General features: G+C 35.0%; 2 protein-coding genes and 1 long non-coding RNA gene across 3 annotated transcripts; 2 read left to right on the top strand and 1 right to left on the bottom strand.

Annotated features, from left to right (window-relative positions):
* Positions 1–4,291: 4,291 nt before the first annotated feature.
* LOC133879346 (uncharacterized) lies at positions 4,292–6,940 on the top strand. Its single transcript, XR_009902049.1, has 3 exons — positions 4,292–5,360; positions 6,096–6,125; positions 6,607–6,940. It is a non-coding gene; the product is annotated as an uncharacterized LOC133879346 (long non-coding RNA).
* A 67-nt stretch (positions 6,941–7,007) lies between these two features.
* Positions 7,008–8,519, bottom strand: LOC133879027 (uncharacterized). The gene has a single exon (XM_062317578.1). It carries the CDS (start codon positions 8,517–8,519, stop codon positions 7,008–7,010), a length of 1,512 nt encoding a protein of 503 aa, XP_062173562.1.
* Positions 8,520–19,901: 11,382 nt separating this feature from the next.
* LOC133880344 (vacuolar iron transporter homolog 4-like) lies at positions 19,902–20,961 on the top strand. Its single transcript, XM_062319301.1, has one exon. It carries the CDS (start codon positions 19,989–19,991, stop codon positions 20,628–20,630), a length of 642 nt encoding a protein of 213 aa, XP_062175285.1. The 5' UTR covers positions 19,902–19,988; the 3' UTR covers positions 20,631–20,961.
* Positions 20,962–24,929: the final 3,968 nt, after the last annotated feature.

The raw sequence follows: 24,929 nt of genomic DNA, 5'->3' as shown, positions 1-24,929 counted from the left end.
CAATTGGAGTCTTGAATGCTGTCCGGTATGCCCACAGTGCATCATTGAGTCGCAGAAACCAATCCTTTCTTGTCGGGCTCACCGTCTTCTCTAGTATCCTCTTGATTTCTCTGTTAGATAGCTCAACTTGACCACTTGTCTGAGGATGATAGGGAGTTGCAACTTTATGAGTAATACCATACTTCTTCATGAGTTGCTCAAAATTTTTTTTGCAGAAGTGTTTCCCCCCATCACTGATAATGGCACGTGGTGTCCCGAAACGTGCAAACACATTATCCTTCAGAAATTGCAGTACAACTCTATGATCATTGGTTTTGCAAGCAATAGCCTCCACCCACTTTGAAACATAGTCAACAGCCACAAGAATGTAGAGGTACTCATAAGAGTTGGGGAAGGGTCCCATGAAGTCGATGCCCCAAACATCAAAAAGCTCCATAACCAAGATCGGGTTCAACGGCATCATATTCCTTCTTCCAATACTCCCCAATTTCTGGCATCACTCGCAGGCTGAACAATAAGCATGGGCATCACGAAAAATGGATGGCCAATAGAATCCACTTTGAAAAATCTTCGCATCGGTCTTCTTAGAACTGAAGTGGCCTCCACATGCATGATCATGGCAGAAGGAGAGGACATTTTGCTGGTCACTCTCAGGAATACATCTCCTTATAATCTGATCTGGGCAATATTTAAACAGGTAAGGATCATCCCAAAAAAAGTGTTTTACCTCAGCCAAGAATTTTGATCTGTCGTGCTTGGTCCACTGAGAGGGCATCTGGCCGGTGACAAGATAGTTCACAATATCTGCAAACCATGGTGCATGAATCTAGGAGGTGTGCATCAGTTGTTCATCAGGGAACGTCTCAGCAATGGGTACATCATCTTCAGTGAAGTTTACAGTCAGCCTGGACAAATGGTTTGCTACCACATTCTCGGCACCCTTCTTATCCCTAATCTCAATGTCAAATTCTTGCAGCAACAAGATCCACCAAATGAGACGAGATTTAGCATCTTTCTTGGACAATAGATACTTCAAAGCAGCATGATCCGAGTAGACCAATACTTTAGACCCTAGCAGATATGATCTAAACTTATCTAGAGCAAAAACGACAGCTAACAACTCCTTTTCAGTGGTAGAGTAGTTAAGTTGTCCGCCATTCAGGGTCTTGCTGGCATAGTAAATGACATGAGGAAGCTTCTCCACTCTTTGCCCCAATACAGCTCCCACAGCATAATCAGAAGCATCACACATTATCTCGAATGGCACAGTCCAAGTAGGTGGCTGAATGATTGGTGTGGAAGTCAAGGTCTTCTTCAGACTTTCAAAGGCTGCATGGCACTCTTCATTGAAATCAAAGGGGGCATCTTTGGCAAGGAGGCTGCACAAAGGTCTCGCTATCTGACTGAAGTCCTTGATGAATCTTCTATAGAACCCAGCATGGCCTAGAAAGGAGCGAATCTCTTTCACTGTTCGCGGGGGCGGAAGGTTAGAGATCAGATCTACCTTGGCTTTGTCAACCTCAATACCTTTGTGGGAAACAACATGCCCCAAAACAATCCCCTGTTTTACCATGAAATGGCATTTTTCCCAATTTAAAACCAAGTTCTTCTCCTTACATCGTACCAACACCAAGGTAAGATGGTGTAGGCACTCCTCAAATGAAGATCCAAAAACAGAGAAGTCATCCATAAATACCTCAAGGTGACGTTCAACCATATCTGAGAAAATACTGATCATACACCGCTGAAAAGTAGCAGGTGCATTGCACAAACCAAAAGGCATACGGCGATAGGCAAATGTACCGAAAGGACAAGTAAAAATGGTCTTCTCTTGATCTTCTGGGTCCACGGGAACTTGATTGTAGCCTGAGTAGCCATCAAGGAAACAGTAATAAGCATGACTAGCTAGTCTCTCCACCATCTGATCTATGAAAGGCAAAGGAAAATGGTCTTTCCTTGTGGCAGAATTCAGCTTCCTGTAGTCAATGCACACCCGCCATCCCGACTGAACACGAGTTGGGACCAACTCATTCTCCTTGTTCTTGATTACTGTAATTCCAGCCTTCTTGGGCACCACATGAATTGGACTCACCCATTTGCTGTCAGATATTGGGTATATGATTCCTGCATCCAAAAGTTTGATAACCTCGGCTCGAACTACCTCTTGCATGGCTGGATTCAACCGTCTCTGTGGCTCACGAGAAGGTTTAGCATTTTCTTCCAGGTGAATCTTGTGCATCACCACTGCAGGGCTGATTCCTTTTATGTCTCCAATGGACCAACCAATAGCTTCTTTATGTTCTTTCAACACATCTAGCAATTTCTGTTCTTGAGTCTCATTTAGGTCAGCGGCTATGATCACCGGTAGAGATTCAAACGGGTCAAGATATTTGTACTTCAAAGTGTCAGGCAGAGGCTTTAGGTCTCGCTTGGCAGGCTCAACTGCTGATGGAGATGGATCAGGGGATGATGTCTCAGTGGTTTCCCCGATGTTAGTTTCTGTCTCAGGAGTTGAGTCCAACAAGGTGTCAGCTTGCTCAAGTAATGTTTCCAGGTCCATGTCGCCTCCAAATGTAGTAAGGCACGTTCCCAACTGGTCTTCAACAATTGGCTCGTTGACAGTCTCTTCCACTATCTCTTCTATTGCGCATGCACTTCTGACCCCTTCATAGTCAAATGGTTGCCTACTGATATCAAAAATATTCAGCTCCACTGTCATGTTCCCGAAAGATAACTTCATGACTCCAGTCCTACAATTGATTAGGGCATTAGCCGTAGCTAAAAAGGGACGCCCTAGTATTACTGGAATCTGAATCTTCACATTCATAACCGGTTCTGTGTTTAAAACGATGAAGTCCACAGGGTAGTAGAACTTATCAACTTTGATCAGAACATCTTTAATGATTCCCCTTGGAACTTTCACATATCTGTCGGCCAGCTGAAGTGTCACTGAAGTGGGTTTTAGCTCACCCAATCCCAATTGGACATAAACTGAATATGGCAAAAGATTCACACTAGCCCCCAAATCTAACAGAGCTCTTTCAACTTTGCTGTCACCTATCATGCATGCAATTGTAGGACATCCAGGGTCTTTGTACTTGACAGGGATCTTACACTGAAGAATAGAACTGACCTGCTCAGTTAGGAAGGCTTTCTTGGGAACATTTGTCCTTCTCTTAATGGTTACCAAATCCTTCAGAAATTTAGCATACGAAGGCACTTGCTGAATGGCATCGAGGAAAGGAATGTTGATCTGCACGTGTTTAAATACTTCCAAAATGTCATCAAACTTTGAGCCTTTCTTGGGAGTCGCCAGTCTTTCTGGAAACGGAGCTTTGGGAACAAACTTCTGGGGAATCTCCTTAGCAATTGGAAAGATAGTGTCTGGTCCAAGATCTCTATCAAGCTTGTCCTGGCTTTCCTCCTCTTTTGCTGCCTCAGTGACTTCTTCAGGCATGGCCACTTGATTGTCCACTCGCCTTCCTGACCTCAAAGTTGTGATTGCTTGCACATGCTCTTGCCCATGAGAAGGACCAGATGTACTCTGTAACGCCCCGGATTTTAAAACATATTTTAAAAACGTTGAAGAATAAAAATAATTATTTTTAGTTGTTTTATAAATATTTTCAAATCATTTGAAAAGCTGTGTTTAATAAAACTGATAATTATTTTATAAGAATTTTTGAGTTAATAAAATAAACTGATAATTAACCATTAAATTAATTATCCTTATTTCTTAATTATGCAAATATGATTTTGACAATTTATTATTTAATGTAATAATAATAATTGTATTATTATTCATAATAAAATATATTTATTTATGAAACGAACTAGACTCAAAACGGATTTAGAACAGTATTTTTATGAGACTGCTTGTATTAAAAAGACCCGAGTTTTTATAAACAATCTGCTAAAAATCGTTAGCAGCTTCCTACGCCACCCTTACGTCTTAACCCATTAAAACCTTTTATAAATGCTTCAGCCGCCCACGTTGTTCGGTTTTCTCCACTTAAGATTATTAAAACAATCCCGCACTTTGCTTAAAATAAACACTGCGTGCTCTCACCAAACTTTTCCACTCTAATTTTAATAAGTTTTCCCTCCCCACCAGCCAACTATGTTGAATTTCAGCCGTTGAGATTAAAGCTTCCATCATCATTTTGTTTTTCTTTTAGTTATTTTATTCTCTCTTTCTTCATCACTTTCTTTCTTTACATTATTATAATCTTCTTCTTTCTTCCTTATATTCCCTCTTCCTCTACTCCACGAACACAGAAGAACAAAGCTAACAGAGACCGAGAGAAGGAAATTGATTAAGAGAGAGGCAGAAATGGTATGGCTTGAGAGAAGAGATGAGTCCGAGAGGTGGAAAAACTGGGAGAATCGGTTCTGCCATTTACCCACAACCCAGCTGACCCGAAGCCGGCAACCCATAAACTGGAGACCCGAGTCCATAACCGCGACCCATGCTCCAGCAGGATTGTTGCTCGGACAGTCTCGATCCCGGCCCAACCCGAAGCCCAAAACCGTAGCAGGCCGAGCAAAACCCGACGAAGCCGTGACCCGACTCTTCTGGGTTGACACCCACGACTTATGGTACGATTTCCGGCGGATCCAAACAGAGATGAACCCGGTGGCCGGTGAGACGATTCCGGCAGCAACCGTGACCCAGCCGATTGTAGCAGACCGGAAACTGTGGACATTCGGCCAGAACCAAAGCAGCCCATACAACCGATCCAGAACCGTGGACTCCAACCCAGTCCATCCCTGCAACCCATCCAGCACGTGATCCATCAACGAACCAAGGAACCCGATCCTAACCGCATCCTCCAAACAATGAGCAGAATCCGGCAATTTTGTTGAGAACTTCCATCACTGTGATGGATTTTCTGAGAAGACTTCGGCTGAGTGAAGGTGAGTATGTATGAGATTTTGTGTCGGGCTGTGTCTCCTACTTGTAGGTTTGACTGAAATTATGTGAGTGTTGTGATTTGGGCTTAAGCAATGATGTATGAGTATTCTGGACCCAAATCTCCAACCCATTAGGCCCAGTTGTGGTCCAGCCCCATAGCCCAGCAATGAGCCCAGCAGAAACCCAAGCCCATAAAGCCCAGACCCGAAACCCAACAGTGACCGAAACCCGGATCCAGCCCGTGACCCAGTCGGCCCATACCCGAGTCCAACTGACCCGGATCCAAACCCATGATCCGGAACCCGGAACCCGACCCGCCGGTGACCCAGATCCGGCAGAACTTCCGGCGACTCTCCGGCGACTTTTCCGGCGACTCTCCGGCGACTTTTCCGGCGACTTCCAAAACTCACCATTTTCACTGGATTTTCTAGTGAAAATCCTCAATGTGAGTTTCTAAGTTTTTAATTAACTTAATGGTATATATTTACATAAAATCAAGTAACTAGTATATTAGAATATAACTTTAATAATTATAGAATTGAATATTCTTATTATAACTTATTTATGTATATTATATTTTGAAAAATATATATACTCTAAGGTATTAATTATGTTTGATTATTGATAATTAATGAGTGATGTTGTTTAAACTAAGGGCTTGATTAATTATAAAACTCTAGAATTAAAGAATGATTTCATGAGTTTAATCATGTAATGCATTGTTTTAGAAATTGAGTGTTATGGAAATTGAGCATGCTGTATTATTATGATTTCTCAAATATATTGGTTGAAATAATTGTTAATATGTTTTGTTAATTGGTTTGGTAATTGGATTGATGTTCCCTAAAAGTGATTAGGTTTTGTTAGAAAAATACATAGGTTCCTTGTTGGTTGATTTCTCTATGCTATAGAGAATGATATTAAGAATTTTAGATTGTACTCGAGTGATTACTTGAGACCTAGATTAGATGTTATTCCAAAGTATTGATTTGCTAATTGATTAAGTAAATATTAAGTTTTAACCATGTTGAGTGTTCATAAATGTAAGTGATTTTCCAAGTAATAGATGATCGCTTCTATGTATGTGTCTATGTATAAAAATAGAATTCATGTTGAGGCATGAGTTTCTAGAAAGTAATGACATTGACCTTGTATGCACATGTATATGTGTTTGATGCAGATGATGAATTGAGACAGCACAAAAAGGACTGTAAGTATTTTTATACTTACTGAGGGTAGCACTGGATTTCAGTAATGTTGTGTTTATGTTTTATTTTAATTGGATGCGTGTGACTGATTATTGCATACTGTTAATAATCAACCTATTAATATTGGGCGCGACGTCTCCCAAATGTTCATGATAGAGTTGAACCGGAAACAATAATAATCATATTGATTGGGACGGCTTTCAAAGTACTAGAGGAGGGAGGTCTCCGATAGTGCGAAAACAAGTTAATTAAAATGTAATGTAGAGGGGACGGCCTCGAGAAACACGATTAAACGGGGGGACGTGCCCTTACAAGAGAGGAGTGTAATCACTATATAAACTGTTAAACTTTGCATGAAAAACTATCACCTCATCATTATGTCATATCTGTTCCTTAAAATAACGCATAAATCATGATGTTGTTGAAAGACAGTTAGCTCACTCATGGAACTATGGGATTGTGGCGGTAACCACCTTCTCATAGATGTTTGCGCAGGTACTGAAGATTATGGAATGGATTAACTGCTAGCTTAAGAGATTTATAGCTGTGTAGTTAGGATTTTAGTACTTTGTACTCATAGATGTTTGTACTATTTGCTTGTAATATGTCTAGACATTTACTTGTAATTAATAAGTTCCATGCAGGCTTTAGTGTCATATGTGACACATGTTTCATTGTAAATAGTGTAAAGATTTTTAATGTATTTTCTAGAAGATATCAGTTAAAGCTCTGAATATATCGTAAGGGAGTTGTCCCTATCGGTGATGTTTAAAAAAAAAAGATATTCGTATTTTTCCGCTGCTAGATTTTATCAACTCTGAATGGTTAACGATACGTAATTATCCAGATATAATTACTTACGCTTTTTTGTAAAAAGCGGGTCGTTACATACTCCCAATAACAAATTGCCCTTTTGGGTTGGGCACTGGTTGACTTGGGAATTTTCCTCTTTCTCTTTCCCCCATTTGATTGGCTAGTTGGCCAATTTGCCCTTCCATCTTTGCAATAGCTTGATTTGAAGACATGACCTCGTTTTTAAGCTCTTGTATAGTCTGATTGTTGTTCATGGTGACCTTCTGAAGCTCTTGTATATTTTGGTTGCTTGTCTGAATGAATGCTTGGAGTGTTTCTTCCAATGATGACTGTGGTGCTGGTTGAGGCTGCAACACTTGAGTGGTTGACTGGAACTGATTCTGAGCCTGTGGAGGGAATCCAGAAGAATGTTGAGCATGAGCTTGATTCGAGGTTCTTCCTTGATTTTGGGGTTGATTTTGCTTCCAAGAGAAATTGGGATGGTTGCGCCACCCTGGGTTGTAAGTCTCAGCAAAAGGTCCACTTGTTGGTTTCCTGTAATCATTGAAGGCATTGACCTGCTCTGGTGGATATTCTGCACCTGTCGATAGAGATGGGCAGTTCTGAGTAAAGTGCATCGGGCTAGCACATAAAGAACATACGTCAGCTTGATAAGTATTTGCTGCAATCACTGGCTTGTTCAGAGCAATGGCTTCAATCGTACGCATGATATCCTTGAGTTGCCCCCTGATATCTTCATTATCCTTCACCCCATAGAGTCCTTCCTTCTTGGTGGTAGTGGAACATTTACCCCGACGACTTGAAAAATCCCACTGTTGTGAATTATCGGACAGTTCATCCAGAGTCTTGTAGGCTTCTTCTCCTGTAAGATTCAAGAACCCGCCACCATTAATGGACTCAATCATGTAACGCTCCGATTGAGTTAACCCATTGTAGAAAAATTGAATGAGCCTCCAAGTCTCAAAACCATGGGGCGGACATTTTATAGTTAGCTCTTTAAATCTCTCCCAGCTGTCACAGAATTTCTCGTCCTCCTTTTGACTGAAACTGCTGATTTCTCGACGAAATTCATTAATCCTCGAGATTGGGAAGAATTTGTTGTAGAACTTGGTCAGTAAAATTTCCCAGGAGGTGATGGATCCAGGCATGTTGGAATGTAACCATGCTTTTGCCCTACCGCTTAGGGAAAAAGGAAATAGCCTTAGACGCACCGACTCATCTGACAAATTTTGAAATTTGAAAGTGTTGCACCTCTCCAAAAATTCCTTTACATGAGCGTAAGGATCTTCATTCTCTAAACCATGGAAAGTAGGAAGGATTTGAATTACACTCGGCTTCAAATCAAAATGAGTAGCATTAGTAGCAGGCAACACTATGCAGGATGGAGTGTCGGTAGTGATGGGTGCAAATAATTCTCTGAGGGTTCTGGGTGGATCCCCATTCCTAAGCGGTCCTCCTATCTCAATAGACTTTTCCGACTCAGACTCTGAATTTTTCAGCAAGCTTAGATTCTCTCGAGCTGTTCTTTCGATCTCAGGATCAAAAGTGGTAAGTTCCAGATTTAAAGATCGTCGCCCAAGCATAAACAAAATGCAAAAACTAAAATAAACTAAAATTTAACTAGTAAAAAAAAAATGCAAGTAGGGGAAACAGAATTCTCCAAGGACCCAGGGTCGTTCCCAGGAAAGTGAGGGGGGTCACACGGACACTCTTAAATCCCAAGACTTTCCTAGCCAGAACTTGCCTAGACACTTGGATAGTGCCGTAAGCCCACACTAGCAATTTTTTTTTTTTTTTTTTTTGAAAAAAAAAGAAATTATTACAAGATAAAATAAATAAAAATAACTAATGAAAATTAACACAGAAGCAGAAACTAACACACCAAAAACAAAAACTTATAAGTTGACCAAAAATAAACTAAAACTAAAACTCACAAAATCGACCAAAAATAAATTTGGCAAAATTCCGCAGCTACTGAACTTATTGATGAAGCCTATAAGTAGAGGCGTATCTGAATAGTGCTACGGAAGAAAGTTGAGCGAAAGCTGCAAAATAGGCCAAAAACAAAAAATTCTATTTTTTTAAATTATATTAGCACAAGGAATAAAACAAAATTAAAAACTTAAAAACAGGAATAACAAAAACAAATTGCAAATAAAAAATATCCTAATTATAACTAGTAGAAAGATAAAATCAATTTAGAAATAAACAGTTTTCACAAAATCAAACAATTCCCCGGCAACGGCGCCAAAAACTTGATGTGAAAATTTTAATTACTCGCAAGTGCACGAATCGTTTGCAGTTAATGGATTGCAAGTGCGAGGTCGATCCCACAGGGAATTGCGTTTTTGCAAACAAAATTTAATTCCAAATTAATTTAATCCTAAACTATTTCCAAAAATTAAGAGATTGTTTTTGTGAATAAAAATCATAAGCATAAACAAAATTAACTAGAGTGAATGTAATCAAATAAAAAAAAGGCACTAAGGTATCGGAATCCGCACTCACAAACTTATAGTAACATATTCTCATGATCAATAATATTTTCCAAAGTTCTCACAATAAAATCTTAAGTATGTTTTACTTTTTCTTCAAATAATTAATCAAAACCATCCCATGTATCTATTCTTTACCCAAATCACAAAAGAAATCCAATTTAAATTAAATCATCAAGTGTATCCCTAAATCACATCAAGATATCCAATTTAAATCAAAACATCAATTGTATCCGTAGAATAAATCACAAGGGATATCCAATATTTTTTAAACAAAGAAAACCAAGCACAATCAATTTTATGGAACTATCATAAATCATCAAATGTATCCTTGAATCACAAAAGATATCCAAGAATCATTCCACAAAATTGAATTAAAGTAAAACAATTGAAAATCAAACTCATTAAAATTGGAAAATATTACTTCACATGAGAATATTGTTGCTAATCATAAGTGAGGCTTCATCCTCAACCTTAGTTGAGAATTTAGCCTCTCATGGCTAAAAGTAACATGCTAACTTGAATTGAAAACATTAAAAATTAAAAGAACTTACAAAAAAATTGTTGCAAGAAGACACCAAAATTTTGCTCTAGCCTCACATACCTTTTTCTTGAAGCTTAGAGGTCTATTTATGGGGAGAAAACAAATCCTAGAAGCCATAGAATTTCTAGTAAAATCGGAAGTTAGTCTTCTAGTTTGAGTAGGAAACTCAAAACACAATCCAAGAAGGAAAAGGAGTCCAAATCCGTCCAGATTTACGGTCTTTTATTGCGGAGCAATTTTTGCATAGCAAAAGTCCGAATTAGGAAAATCCTATTTTACAAGGGATTGTAGAAAATTGAGCTAGCTTTCCAACGTCGCTTGATTCACTTCAATCGGATATTTGAGCTGAAAGTTATGGTCAAAATACTATGACATGTGCATAATTTGAATTCTAATCCGATTTTGACTCCAATTAGAGAAATTCCGATTTAGTTCTCTCCTTGATTTGATTGAAAATAACCACATCATCTAGGTTTTCTCAAAGTGTGCTTTCTTTTACCATAAAGCTATTGTTTTCTCTCAATGACCTGCAAAATACTAAAATACCAAAACTAACAAAAAAACATTAGAAAATAATAAAATTAAAGGTTTAGTAAATGCAAATTAAGGGGGACACATATGCAATATTGGACACTCATCAGTATGTATCACTTACTAGTCGAGCGGGTTTTTACAGTAACGATCGAATTTCTACAGTATCGAGCTCGAGTTCGGATCGAGCTAAATCGAGCGGGCTGTCGAATGGACTGGTTTATTTACATCTCTAACCTTAATACACAATTGAGCATTAAATATTAATCCTACACATCATCCAAAACTACTAATTACCATAAGCAATCTTCAAAATTTTTCAAAAAGTCATCTGATGTGCAAATTTTAATACTCGCAAGCGCACGATTGTTTGCAATATAGTGTATGTGCAAGTGCGAGGTCGAATCTACAGGGAATTGTGTTGCGAAAATTAATTCCTATTTAAACTAATTCTATTTTAACCTAGTTCCAAATTTTTAGGATTTTTTTATGAATAAAAGAAAACATAACTAAAATAAATGAAAACAAAACAAAAGAAAAAAGTACTAAGGTTTTGGAATCCACACCCACTAAATCATAGCAACATATTCTCATGTTTGTCAATACATATCCGAAGTTCTCACAATTACAAATCTTATGTATGTTCTACTATGCTTCAAAAATTAATTAAATCATTCAATAAATCCGTTATTTGCACAAATCACAAAAGATATTTGGTTTAAATAAAATCATCAAATGTATCCGTAGAACGAAATACAATGAATATCCAATATTTTGATAAATGAAAAATCCAAGCAATCAATTAAATGAGACTATCTCAAATCATCACATGTATCCGGAAATCACAATAGATATCTAAGAATTCATCTCAATAATTAAAAAGAAGTAAAACATGGGAAATATTAAACCCAATAAAATCGGATAGTATAAACTCTTATAAAAATATTGTTGCTCTTCAAAGGTGATGTTTCATTTTCAACCTTAGTTGAAAAAAAAAAAAAAAAAACTAGCTACTCATGGATAAAAATAAAATATTAAATTTTATTAAAAACATAAAAGAAACTTACAAACTTACAAACTGCTACATGTCTTGGTATGGCTGTAGGCTTGCACCTCTCACCCCCCACCCCTTTTACAAGAGAAAGGCAAGCATATAAATAGAGCAAGTCCTAGGGCTAAGGCACATGCAAATTAGAGAGAGAAGTGTGTCGGTGCTGCTTGTTCTTTTAAGGAAAAATCTTACACTGATTCGGTTTGGGCAGAAAATCGTGCTTGTCTTGATTTGGTGCACGTCAGGTCTACATGGGTCGTATGGTCAATTCGGTGCTGCATTTGTCTTTAAGTCGGTGCCCAGGAGAAAATCGTGTCTCACGTTTTCTGTTCGCCAATTATGGATGTTTATCAGTTCTTGCCAATTCTGGATTTTGACGTGTGTGAATAAAACATGCAAAACACCCACGAATTCCCACGTTCACAATCATGCCAGCCCCTTCCTTATATGGAAATCGCGGCTGGGTCTCTCTGTGCATGGAGGAAGGCGTACGTGTGCTGCTCGTTCATTTGGACAGAATTGCAGTGCTTGATTCGGTCTCTTGGCTAGGTTTGGAAATTAACGAACTTATGTCTTGGTGCTGGTCCAGACTTGCGCTTCCACACATTTGTGCCTTCCTAAATAAGACCTCTAGTTGTACACGTAAGGGCTGCCATTTTTGGAAAGAACGTGCATGTTTCTTTTTGATGGAATAGGATCCTCTCCATGCATGGAAAGAAACATGTGTCTCTGATGCTCTTGTTTCGGTGTATCTTGGGGAGCCACGTCCTTGCGAAGAGCTGCTGCCAGTTTTGGAATTCAACATGTGTTCGGCTGTTGCTTAAGGAAGTAATAATGTGCATTTCCATTTGTGAAACAAGGCAACTCACGTTCCTTCCTTTTTATACTGCCAGTTGTGCATGGATACGGTGCTGCTTATCTAGGAAAGAAGTGTACAAGAAAAGTTGGCACGCCTCTCACACATTACGTGTTCTTCATTCACTTCACATATTACGTGTTCTTCATTCAGTTCTTGGGCCCCTCCTTGTATCACACCCGTTTTAGGATTTGATAAAAATGATCCACACAAAAGCACCGCACGGACTGCTACTAGGATGAGACAAAATATTATTTCTTTCCAAATTTGCTTTGAAGCTCTGATTCTGGGCACAATTTGACGGGACTGTGAAATATAATCCATTTCTTTGCAATTCCACGTAAAAATCATTGTTTTCTCTCAATCACCTGTCAAAACACCAAGACACCACAACTAACCAAAAATATTAGAAAATAACAAAACTAAAGGTCTAGTAAATGCAAATTAAGGGGTCTAAATACACAATATTTGGCACTCATCATCCTCGAGCATCAATCGAATCGATATCACTATTCCAAATAGCTGCATCTGCTTCGAGGTCCATCTCGAATCCAATATCTAAAGGTGGTTCAACTATGAAATAACACATGTTTTATAGGTGGAAAAGATACAAGCGTAAGTCCACAACTTAGTGAGTAATAATACGCATGGTGACATATTATCATGTGGTGAACTTTGCTATTTATAAATCACATGCAACAATGTAAATTTTAGTTCTTTGCGTCCATGATCATTTTGTCAAAAGAATAACTATATAGATATAATATATGTAGTAATAAGATAATCATGTCATAGTTCAATTCCAAATGGTCTACCCAGGATATGAACCCATTTTCCAGCAGGGTTAGCGCTATCCCGATGGACCTATAATACAACATCGATGTCTCGGATATGTACGCTACCGTCCATCATTAACAGCCCGACCGAATCCGAACTCAGGTGGCCCACGCTTCTAATAATGTTCGTAACCGTGACTTCCATTCAAGTATGGTGCACCAATCATAAAAAAAACCATTGGATCCAAGGCCCATCATAACAGATTTTAAACATTTGACCATAAAAGAACAACCCATATAGTAGTAAGCTCATGACCGTTTTTCCGCACGAAACGGTGTACCATGTCATACAATGCAATTTAATCTTCACTGTATTTTACTTGCATGTTATCATCATTTCATTATCTTTTCACTAATCACATATTTTCACAAAATAGAGTTTACAGTAATAAAAATGACATTTCATATGAGTTGTAAAAATGCATCTTTTGATACACAAAATATTCGTGCTATGCGGAAAAAATAATGATAACAAGTATTCATGTGAGTTTTACTCACTTGTATCGTACGACTCCTCCAAAAAGTTTCATTGAGGCTCCACAACCTCAAAATTTGAGAAAAACCTATCATTAGCCTTAAACTCGAGCTAAAACAGGTTTTAAGTCTTAAACAGCTCAAAATAGGCTTTCTGCCCGTTTGACGATCTTTTGGCTAGGAGGGTCGAATGTTCGGCTTGGACATCGTTCATTCGTCCAGTGCAAGTTGAGCGTTCGATTCGAATCTAAAAGCCATAAAACTAGTTCTAACCAAGTCCTAGAATCTTAATATGATCCTTAATAGAGTCCTAAGCCACAATAGCATCTCCATATAGAACTTGGTATGTTAAACCTCATTAAATTACTAATCAAATACTAATCTAGAATTAAAACTAAAACAAACTAAGTAGAGACACCAAAACCATAAGCTAGGTCATGAAAACTAACTAAGCAGTATTAGAAGAACTTAAGAACGAGTTAGGTTAAGGAAGTTATCTCTCTTGAAGATAAAAAACTAAGAGAGCTCATTCTCTTTTTCCAAAACACTTTCTCACTCTCCTTCAAAAATTTACAAACGAAATGGGCGGAAATGATGTGAAAATGGCAAGGGTGGGAGATCTTTATAGGAGAAGAAATCATAGTGGATAAGAATCAACTGATTTGGCTTTTGGTAAACTTTTGTCAAGTGAATCACGAACGCTCGTGTAATATTTAAGGTTATGCGATCAAGTTTGGTATTTTTTATTACTTACATTGTACAAAATTGTGTTGCTATAATTTTACAACAAGGACTGTTATAATTACGAATTTTTGAGGATGCTTTAGACAAGTTCTAATTTTTTTGGGGGATTGTTTACTGCATATGAAAATCATGATCGACGCAATGGTTCAAATAGATTCAAGTTTTGATGAGAATCGAAAGAGATATGATCTGTTATTCATTCGTTGATAGATTTGGAACTTTCTGAATTTCAGCAGCAGCTGTTGTAGTTTCGATTTTTTTAGGATGTTTTAAACAAGTCCTATAATTGCTTTGGGATTGTTTTCTACATGGAGAAATCGTGATCAACACAATGATTTGAACGAATTCAAGTTTCAATGAGAATCAAAAGAGACATGATATGTTCTTCGTTTGTCAATGAATCTGTAATTTTCTAAATTACAACAACAATTATTTGATTTTGAATTTTGAGCATGAATTGTGATTATTTAAAAATTGAAGTGACAATTGATTTCAAATGTAAAAAGGTTGGTTAACATATTGGAAAAGCCGAAACGGTGTTTTGAATTTTTTTTCAACACGTTTCATTATATTTTCAAATGCGTCCCAAGTGTGGAATTTTGAATCCTGGTACATGTTAAGAATTTGTATGTTTTCTTGTTGATGCATAATTAAGGAAAAAAATTTTCTTTGATTATGAATATGTTATATAAGGTATATAACATGTTATTAATCAAAAGAAAATAAGGTTAAAAGTTACTTGGATGTGTTTTTTAGAAGGTCTTGGAATTAGATTTATGAGTGCATGGTAATCATGGAATTATTACCCCATTGTCAAGATCCCACAAAACTACCAATTGTGTCAATCTCGCTCCTAAGTTACCAAAACAATTTCAATATCCCCCTTAAAACTAACAAAAAGATAAGAATGACCTTAAAAAATTTCAATCAAACAAAAATATCCTTAAAATTTGAAAAAGGAAAAAATAAAAATAAAGGAAAAAATTTCAAAAAATAAAAATAAATTGTTTTAAAAATAAAAATTAAAAAACTAAAATAAATAAAATAAAGTGATCACCTTGTTTTTTTATTCAGTTTTTAGAAAAGAAAACTTAAAAAATAATAATAAAGAAATAAAATTAATTGTCTTGGTTATTTATTTATTTTTCATATTTTTATTTTTAGATTTTTATTTTTATAGTTTTTAGTTTTTTGGTCTAATTTTATTGTTTTTATGAAAGTATTTTTGTCAGTAAGGGCTATTAATAGTAAGATGATAGTTGGATGATATATATAGTTTTCTAAAACTTATAATATCACTAACATTTCCCGATTTCATTTAGCATGCCTCTGGCTCCCACCCATCTCTCTCTCTCTCTCTCACGCTCGGGCATGCAAGAGTAGGAAGTGGAAGTGCCGAGCGAATATTACGAATTTGGATCCTCTCCATTTCAGTTGAAATGACGAGTCTCCATTTAGTTATAAATTAGGGGTATTGTTGTCTTTTCACCTCCTCCTGAAAGGTGAAAAGACAACAATACCCCTGATTTATAACTAAATGGAGAGAATTTTCTCCATTTCAAATGAAAAGGATCGTGTTCCGAATATTACTTACACTTTACTTATTTTACTAACAAAGAAAAAGAGATATAAAGACATTGTCGTCTCATGTTCCCAATCTCTTTTCCCAAAAAAGCCTTACTTGGGATCATGGACGAAGTTTGGAATCTTAGGATTTTTTTATTTGGGGGACGACATGGTCAATGCTTTTTAATAACACGCTAAACAAATTTTAATTAAACTACAATTTTAAAGGCTAAATATTTAGCTGAATTTTAAATTTAGATTTTTAATAACACGCTATTTAAAATTATAAACCAAAAAAACCTTTAATAAATATAAACTATAAAGTACATATATATATACTTTTCCAGATCCCTCCAGAATAGTCCTTGAAAATAAGAGTGGACATACTGATTGAGGTTATCACTTATTTGTTTTTTGGTTGGACACTAGCTAGGGCATTATGGCGGTTGGAATATGTGAACATTTTCTTTTTTAGTGCAATAAACCTTATTAAGGTTGAATATCTATAGACAAACAGCACTGATCGCATGTAAAATGTTTGGAAGAGCATGAGTGCATGTGAAATTTCTGTCATGGATCTCGACCTCAACATCCAAACATCAGGCTTGCTTCCTTGAATGGTTGTCGGTCGTGAGCTTGATTGGCTGCGCGCCGTGGAATAATAAATTAAAAGCAAACGAAAGGCGAAAGCTACATTTACGATAACACATTATTATATCGAGGAGTGCGGAGGGCACACGCCTTTGGGAAGTTGTTGAGTGGAGATTTGAATATTTGATGGTGGGCATGCATGTGGCCGGGACAGGTGGAAAGTTGTGTTGTCTTTATAGAATCTGATGCCTGTTCACACTCAATGCCCTATTTAACTGCACCCGCCACTAATTTTATTTTGCTTTCGATTTGCAACTAATTTTTTATTTTTATTTTGTATTTTTTATATACTGACCTATTAAGAATATTTCTAGTAGTAGTCTCATCAAATTTTACTCATTAAAATAGTTAAAAATTACTTTTCTTTATTCTAGTGAGCCACTTTTTTAAAATTCTCCCAGCAATCTCACCATTTTAACTATTTATTATCATTATTCTATTTAAATAATATTTTTTTTCATATTTATTTATTCTTTTTCTATATAATTTTTGTACAAAAATTCTTCATATTCATAAAATAAGGACATTATCGTGTGAGAGATGGGAGATGTGAGAAGAAAATGAAAGAAAAAAAAGGAAAAAAGTGTACTGATCATGTAAGAGAGAAATGTGAAACAAAATTTGGTGAACGGGTTGTTGAGTGAAAATGTTTCATCTAATTTGGTTAGTAATTTCAGTCATCAAATATTTTTGGTTAAAATGGTGAAGCTGCTGGGAGTGATTTTTCAGGATTTTCATCAAATTGGCTCACCAAAATAGCTAAAAAACTATTTTGGTGGGGCTACTAGGAATGCTCTAAAGCATTATTAGCAGTTTTTTTTTTTTAAATAAACTAAACAACGTTTTGCTTCTCTATTTAAATATATTCTACAATAGCTTCCCTTATTTTTTTATTTTTTATGTTTTTAATACCATTTAATAATATTTAAATTAAATGTTAGGAGAAAGAGAGAGGAAAAATAAATAATTTAAATATTATTTTAAATAAATACTAGAGGATTGAGAGAAGAAAGGGAAATGCTTCTTTTTTTTTTTTATATATATATATTAAAATAATATTAAGAAAACTATTTCACTTCCCTAAATTTATGATATAACTTTTGGTTTTCTTAATATTTTCTCAATTTAGATAATAAGAAAAGAATTTGATTCAATGAGTTTTTTAAAAGTTTTTCTTACATGTAGAAAAATTAATGAAATTTATACAAGTTGTCGCTAGTTCTCTTAATGTACAAACTCATATTTAATTTTTCACGACATCATTTTTGAAGAAGATAAAGAAAAACAAAAAAGTAACTTATAGTATTACTGGGTGATAATGGTATTTTTCTTTCTTCTAAAAGTGAAGTTAAAGTCAATGTTTCGATCAATTATTGATACAAAAAGTTTTAGGATATATTAAGGGTTTTTCTACCATATATAAAAAGAAAGGAAAATATATATATATATATATATATATATATATATATATATATATATATATATATTTGTCTCTTTCAATGTTACCTTTGATTGATGATGACCTTCTAATTAAACTGTGAACGGTTGACAAGAAAACAGTAAAAAAAATAAAAAAATAAAAAATAAATAAAAGAAAGAAAGAAAAAAGAGTTGTGTCATTGCTGTTGAACAGATTCTTTCAACAGCAATGAGATATTGCATGAAGATTTTATCTGTCAAAATATCTCCATCATATGTATCATTTTGAACCCGAACAAAATACATTTTAGCCTGACATTTTCTTGATAAAGAATCAACAGTTGAACTTAATTATAATTAGTCCCCCTTCCCATTGCACATGCAGTTTGGAAGGAAAAGGAATGAGCTCAATTGAGTACAGTACGAGTGTTCTTCATGTTTGTGTTTTTGTTCTTTTTGTTGGACAGTTAGACAATTAAATTGCATTTTTTATCTTAAGGTATTGTAAAATTATGAAATTTTCACTTAATTAAAATTTGAGCAATTCATCCGTTAAACTTCTAACGGAGCATTCTGGTCTAGCTAGCTCCACTCCAGACAAGGTTGAGCATATCATTAAATTTGTAGATTTGCTAGCTATAAGATGTAGCTGCAAACTGGTATTTACAGTACCGAGAAAACAATTAATATGTGAAAGAAAAGAATATCGATGGAAAGTTCACTAATCATGCTATACAAGCTAGACAAGTCAATCATTTACAACTTAACTGTCTTTCCTTATGTACGTAGTGTGATATGATTCCTTCTAATTATGAAAATGTTATTTGTAATACTTGTACATGCTTTAGTGTACGTGGGGAAAAATGCATGTATTCAAGTTCTTCTTTGTATTTATATGAGAACTATAACTCAACTTTTAAAAATTGAGAATACATTTCATAAGTGATGTAGTGATTTTAGATAAAGAAAATGAAATATATTCACCTTATTAATCTACCTTCTTCTCAGGATGATTCTTCCAAATAGCAAATAAAAAACGTTGACGTAACATGGTGCTCTGTTAACATTTAGCTATTATATGTACAAGTTCTGGGTATTTAACAAAGAAGAATGCTAGACATCCAAACACTTATTTTCAGAATTTAGTTTCAAACTGATGTGTTAAAATCTCATGAGATTTATTATTTTGGGAAGTGTGCCACAATCTCATAAAATTGTGATACATCAATTTGAAACCAAATTCTGAAAAAAAAAAAAAAAAAAAAGTGTTGGAATGTCTAACATTTCTCTTTAAGAAATCAAAAAATATGTAACGGTTTTTTATGCATGCGTCGGTTAAATTTAGACGTTGTAATTGTAATGGAGCGGTTACACAAAAACACAAAAAATGAATAGATATTTTATTTGTAGTGGAGTGGTTTCTAATGGAACGTAAGTTTTCGACTTAAAAGATCAGACACTTGGCAATATAAAGTAAAGCCACTTGTCACGATGTCATGCATTACTCTTAATGACATTTGAGTCGGCTTGTGAATTTTAATATTTAAAAATTTTGTTATCGATCTAAGCAATTTTATCTCCTGCAGGTGGAGGCTGGCAAGAAAATGATTATATAATAAACACAAATTCAACTTTGCAAAGGCCCTCTCCCAAAAATAAAATAAAATAAAAAATGAAAGAAGAAGAGGACTCTGAGGTGTGAACGCATTAGGTTCCAAGGAGATCAACGACCCCACTTTCCACCTGTGTCGCAAACTATACGAATCCTTGCTACCTATATAAATAGGGGCGTGTGCCTTCCACACTCCTCCATATCTAAGCCCCCACTACTTTCTGATTACTCCTACTCCTACTCCAAGCTACTTTCTTTGCTTTCATTTCTTCCATGGCGGCCAATCAAGCCAGAGCTTTCGACGTTGAGGGACAGGGACAACTCCAAGAGGCAGAAGGGGAAATAAAGGTTTTCGATTATGCCAAAAGAGCACAGTGGCTTAGAGCTGCCGTATTGGGCGCCAATGATGGGTTGCTTTCTACTGCATCCCTAATGATGGGAGTTGGAGCCGTTAAAAAGGACGTTAAGACCATGATCCTCACGGGTATCGCCGGCTTGGTCGCCGGAGCATGTAGTATGGCCATCGGGGAGCTCGTCTCCGTTTACTCGCAGTACGATATAGAAATGGCTCAAATGAAGAGAGAGGGTAGGACTGAAAGCATGGGAACCGAGGAGCTAGAAGCTGAGAAGGAGAAATTGCCGAACCCGTGGCAGGCAGCCGGAGCGTCGGCCCTTGCATTTTCGGTGGGGGCATTAGTGCCGCTGCTCGGGGCTGCGTTTGTGAAGGATTATGTTGTGAGGGTCGGGGTGGTGATAGGGGTTGTAAGCTTTGCCTTGTTAGGGTTTGGATGGTTAGGTGCAGTGCTCGGGAAGGCACCTGTAGTGAAGTCGTCTTTAAGGGTGTTGGTTGGGGGATGGCTCGCCATGGGACTTACTTTTGGCATAACCAAGCTCGTTGGGTCAACTGGACTCTAATCATCATCACCACACATATATATGTACTGGCCAATGGCCATAGCCCGCAGGCCGCAGTGATCGATCTCTAGTCTTCAAGTTTTCCTCTTTAATATGTTAGGGTTACATCTTTATCTAAATAATATATATAGTCTAAATAGAAGTAGTAGTTTGAATAAGAGTCTTATCTCTTTTAGGGAGAGAAGACGACTAATAGTAGTTGTTTTCATTTAAAGTTCTATTTAAATAATAATAGGTTATCTAGTTGAATGTAAGGGATAACTCTATCTAGAATAGAGTTTCGCTTCTATGGGGAATTTGCTAGTTTTATTGTGTATTTAAATAAAGAATTATGGAATATATGAAATGTTGAATTTTGTTAAGTAAAATACAGTTTCACTGTGTTTTTTGAGAGTTATTGGCTCACTCGAAACAACCAACTTATCAATTCCTGTGTTTTGTATTAATTGGTTTAATTATATTAATTGGTATCAAAGACAAGCGTTTTCCTCTCGAATAGTAAGAAATATTTACCCGAGAGGAACGGTTTCCCTCAAAAGAGATTAGATATTCAACAATATGAGAAAATCAAAGAACAAGAGTTCTCCGATCTACACCATCACCATGAAATGAAGAGAACCGAGCAAAGATAGAAAAGATGCGATCATAATTTCTCATGTAGAAGGAAAAAGGCAACAAAAAGATGGAGGAGCATATGAGAAAAATTGAAAGTTTTTCTCCACCATGCCACGCTCCAGCAAGCCAATCATTGCCCATAGTGCCTACCCCACCGACTGCCACCATCACAAAAAGGAGGAAGAAAAGAGTTGCTGAAGCAACAAAGATCCATCCAAGTTGACGTTCAACCAAACCACCGTTAACCAATTGCAGATCTGCCCATCCCAGTTGCAGATCTAGATGTCACTGGAGCCAGCAACGCTGACAACACTGTAGGGGTCCGCATTGCAACAATCTCCTTAGCCCATGTAGCCAACGGATCTAAAAGTAGTGCCATAAGCGCAAGTCGTCATCACTTCAGCCCATACTACCAACAAATAAAACAAAAGCATCACCCTTAGATGAAGATTTGTACTATTAAGTCTATGGGTTTATTCTTTACTGTGGTGCAAGTGAATTAAAGGAACGACGAGATTTTGTCTAGCCTAGAAAAAGGATAAAAGAAAAAAAAAAAAAAAAAAAAAAAAAAGAATGTACACAATTTCCTTGTTTTTCCCTTGAGAACAAGGGAAATGGATTACATCTTTATTTAAATAGCATATCTAGTCTACATAGAAGTAGTAGTTTGAATAAGAGTTTTATCTCTTCTAGTGAAAGAAGACGAGTAATAGTAGTTATTTTCATTTAAAGTTCTATTTGAATAGTAATAGGTTATCTAGCTGAATGTAGGGGATAAATCTATCTAAAATAGAGTTATAGTCCTATGGGGAGTTTGCTGTATTTAAAGAAAGAATTATGAAATATATGGAATGTTGAATTTTGTTAAGTAAAATAAAGTTTCATTGTATTTTTTGAGAGTTTCTAGTTCATTCGAAACAGCTAACTTATCTATTCTGTATTTTGTATTAATTAGTACACATCATATATGAACCAATGTCGATCTTTCTCAAGTTTGTTTCTTCTCTTAGCTAGTTTTGAAAAAGGAAAACAAAAAGTCACACTACAAAAATACAAGCATTTTGACGCGTGTCTACAGTACCCGTTACTGTAGACACGCGTCCAATTTGACACGTGTCTTTGGAGACACGTGTCTAATTGTACATCTGCCACAAATTGACACGTGTATTTAATACACATGTCAAATTGGACACGCGTATTTAATACACGTGTCCATTTTGGACGCGTGTCTAAATACACGCGTCCAATTGGACGCGCGTATTTAATACGCGTGTCCAATTGGACACGTGTAATAATACACGTGTCAAATTGGACACGAGTATTTCATACGCATGTCCAATTTGACACGTGTAATAATACACATGTCCATTTGGACATGAGTATTTAATACGCGTGTCCAATTGGACACGTGTATTAAATACGCGTGTCCAATTTGACATGTGTATTATTACACGTGTCAAACTGTTATTTTTTGCCAAATATATATTAAAAAAAAAATACTCTTGTGTTAAATTTTTTTTTTTAAAAAAAAAAAAAAAAAAAAAAAAAAAACTCCTTATCTTATTAATCATACAAATCTGTGAAAATACGGTGTACATAACTTATCACATAAAATTAGGTTTGAAAGCTATATGCTATATGTAAATTCTATGGTTGGAATTTATATTTTTTAGGTTCCTTATTTATATATATATAGTATACTAATAAGTACGTAAACCCTAACCTAATTTACATATTGTACTATATGCATAATTAAACAAATTTGGTGTTATATATCTAATTAAACCAAATAGTTCAAATTAGGGTTTAGTTTTGTACACCATCTACGTTTAGAAACAAAAAAAAAAAAAAAAAAAAAAAAAAAAAAAAAAAACATAACAAAGTTAAAAAACCTATAATTAATACTATATATATAGATATGCATGCATGTAAACGGTTTAGAAACTATATACAGTAACCTTGCTATTTATGGCTATATATAGTAAATGCAATTATTTTAAGAGTTATGTGCTACATAATGAATTAAATACTTATAGTTTAGTCCCTTATATAGTACATACATTTAGGGTTTATGGCTATATATAGTACATACACTTAGGGTTAGGGTTTATAGCTATATATAGTATATACACTTAGGGCTAGGGTTTATACCTATATATAGTATATATACTTAGGATTATGGTTTATCGATATATATAGTATATACACTTAGGGTTAGGGTTTTAGGGTTTATAGATATATATAATATATACACTTAGGGCTATGGGTTATAATTTAATTGATTTTACATTTCATGAATAATAATGTCAATATATTTTTCATGTGTCATTGTTGTACACTTTTAAATATATATATATTAAATCATGAGCAGTTCAAAATTAGATTGTTCCGATATATAAAGACTTAAACTTAGGATTTATAGCTATATATAGTATACATACTTAGGGTTAGGGTTTATCGCTATATATAGTATATACACTTAGGGTTAGGGTTTATAGCTATATATAGTATATATACTTAGGGTTAAGGTTTATCGCTATATATAGTATATACACTTAGGGTTAGGGTTTTATAGTGTATAGGTATATATAATATATATACTTAAAGCTATGAGTTATAATTTAATTGATTTTACATTTTATGAATAATAATGTCAATATATTTTTCATGTGTTATTATTGTACACTTTTAAATATATATATTAAATCATGAGCAGTTCAAAATTAGATTGTTCCGATATATATAGTACATATACTTAGGATTATGATTTATAGCTATGTTTATAGTACATGTATTTAGGGTTAGGGTTTATCGCTATATATAGTATATACACTTAGGGTTAGGGTTTTAGGGTTTATAGGTATATATAATATATACACTTAAAGCTATGGGTTATAATTTAATTGATTTTACATTTTATGAATAATAATGTCAATATATTTTTCATGTGTTATTATTGTACACTTTTAAATATATATATTAAATCATGAGCAGTTCAAAATTAGATTGTTCCGATATATATAGTACATATACTTAGGATTATGATTTATAGCTATGTGTATAGTACATGTACTTAGGGATAGGGTTTATCGCTATATATAGTATATACACTTAGGGTTTATAGGTATATATAATATATACACTTAAAGCTATGGGTTATAATTAAATTGATTTGACATTTTATGAATAATAATGTCAATATATTTTTCATGTGTTATTATTGTACACTGTTAAATATATATATTAAATCATGAGCAGTTCAAAATTAGATTGTTCCAATATATATAGTACATATACTTAGGATTATGATTTATAGCTATATATATAGTACATTTACTTAGGGTTTAGTTTTATAGCTATATATATATATATACTTTTGGACAAAGGATTAGGGTTAGGGTTTATGACTATATATAGTACGTACCCTTAAGATTATAGTTTATAGCTATATATAGTCTATGCACTTAGGGTTAGAGTTTAATTTTATGGTTAGGTTTTAGTTTTAATTTATAGTTTACGGTTTAGTTTTAGCGCTTAGGGTTTAGCTATATGTACGGTACATACATTTAGGGCTGCATGGGTTTGTATTTGTATTTGCTTGAATAAATTATATATATATATTTATTCATATATTATTTTATATATAATTATAATATATTTTTTTATTAAAAGAAAACTACAATT

The sequence above is a fragment of the Alnus glutinosa genome, chromosome 10, assembly GCF_958979055.1.
Source record: "Alnus glutinosa chromosome 10, dhAlnGlut1.1, whole genome shotgun sequence".
In the NCBI taxonomy this organism is placed as follows: Eukaryota; Viridiplantae; Streptophyta; class Magnoliopsida; order Fagales; family Betulaceae; genus Alnus; species Alnus glutinosa.
The sequence above is the reverse complement of the archived record's forward strand: the minus strand, read 5'-3'. Positions and strand labels throughout refer to the sequence as shown.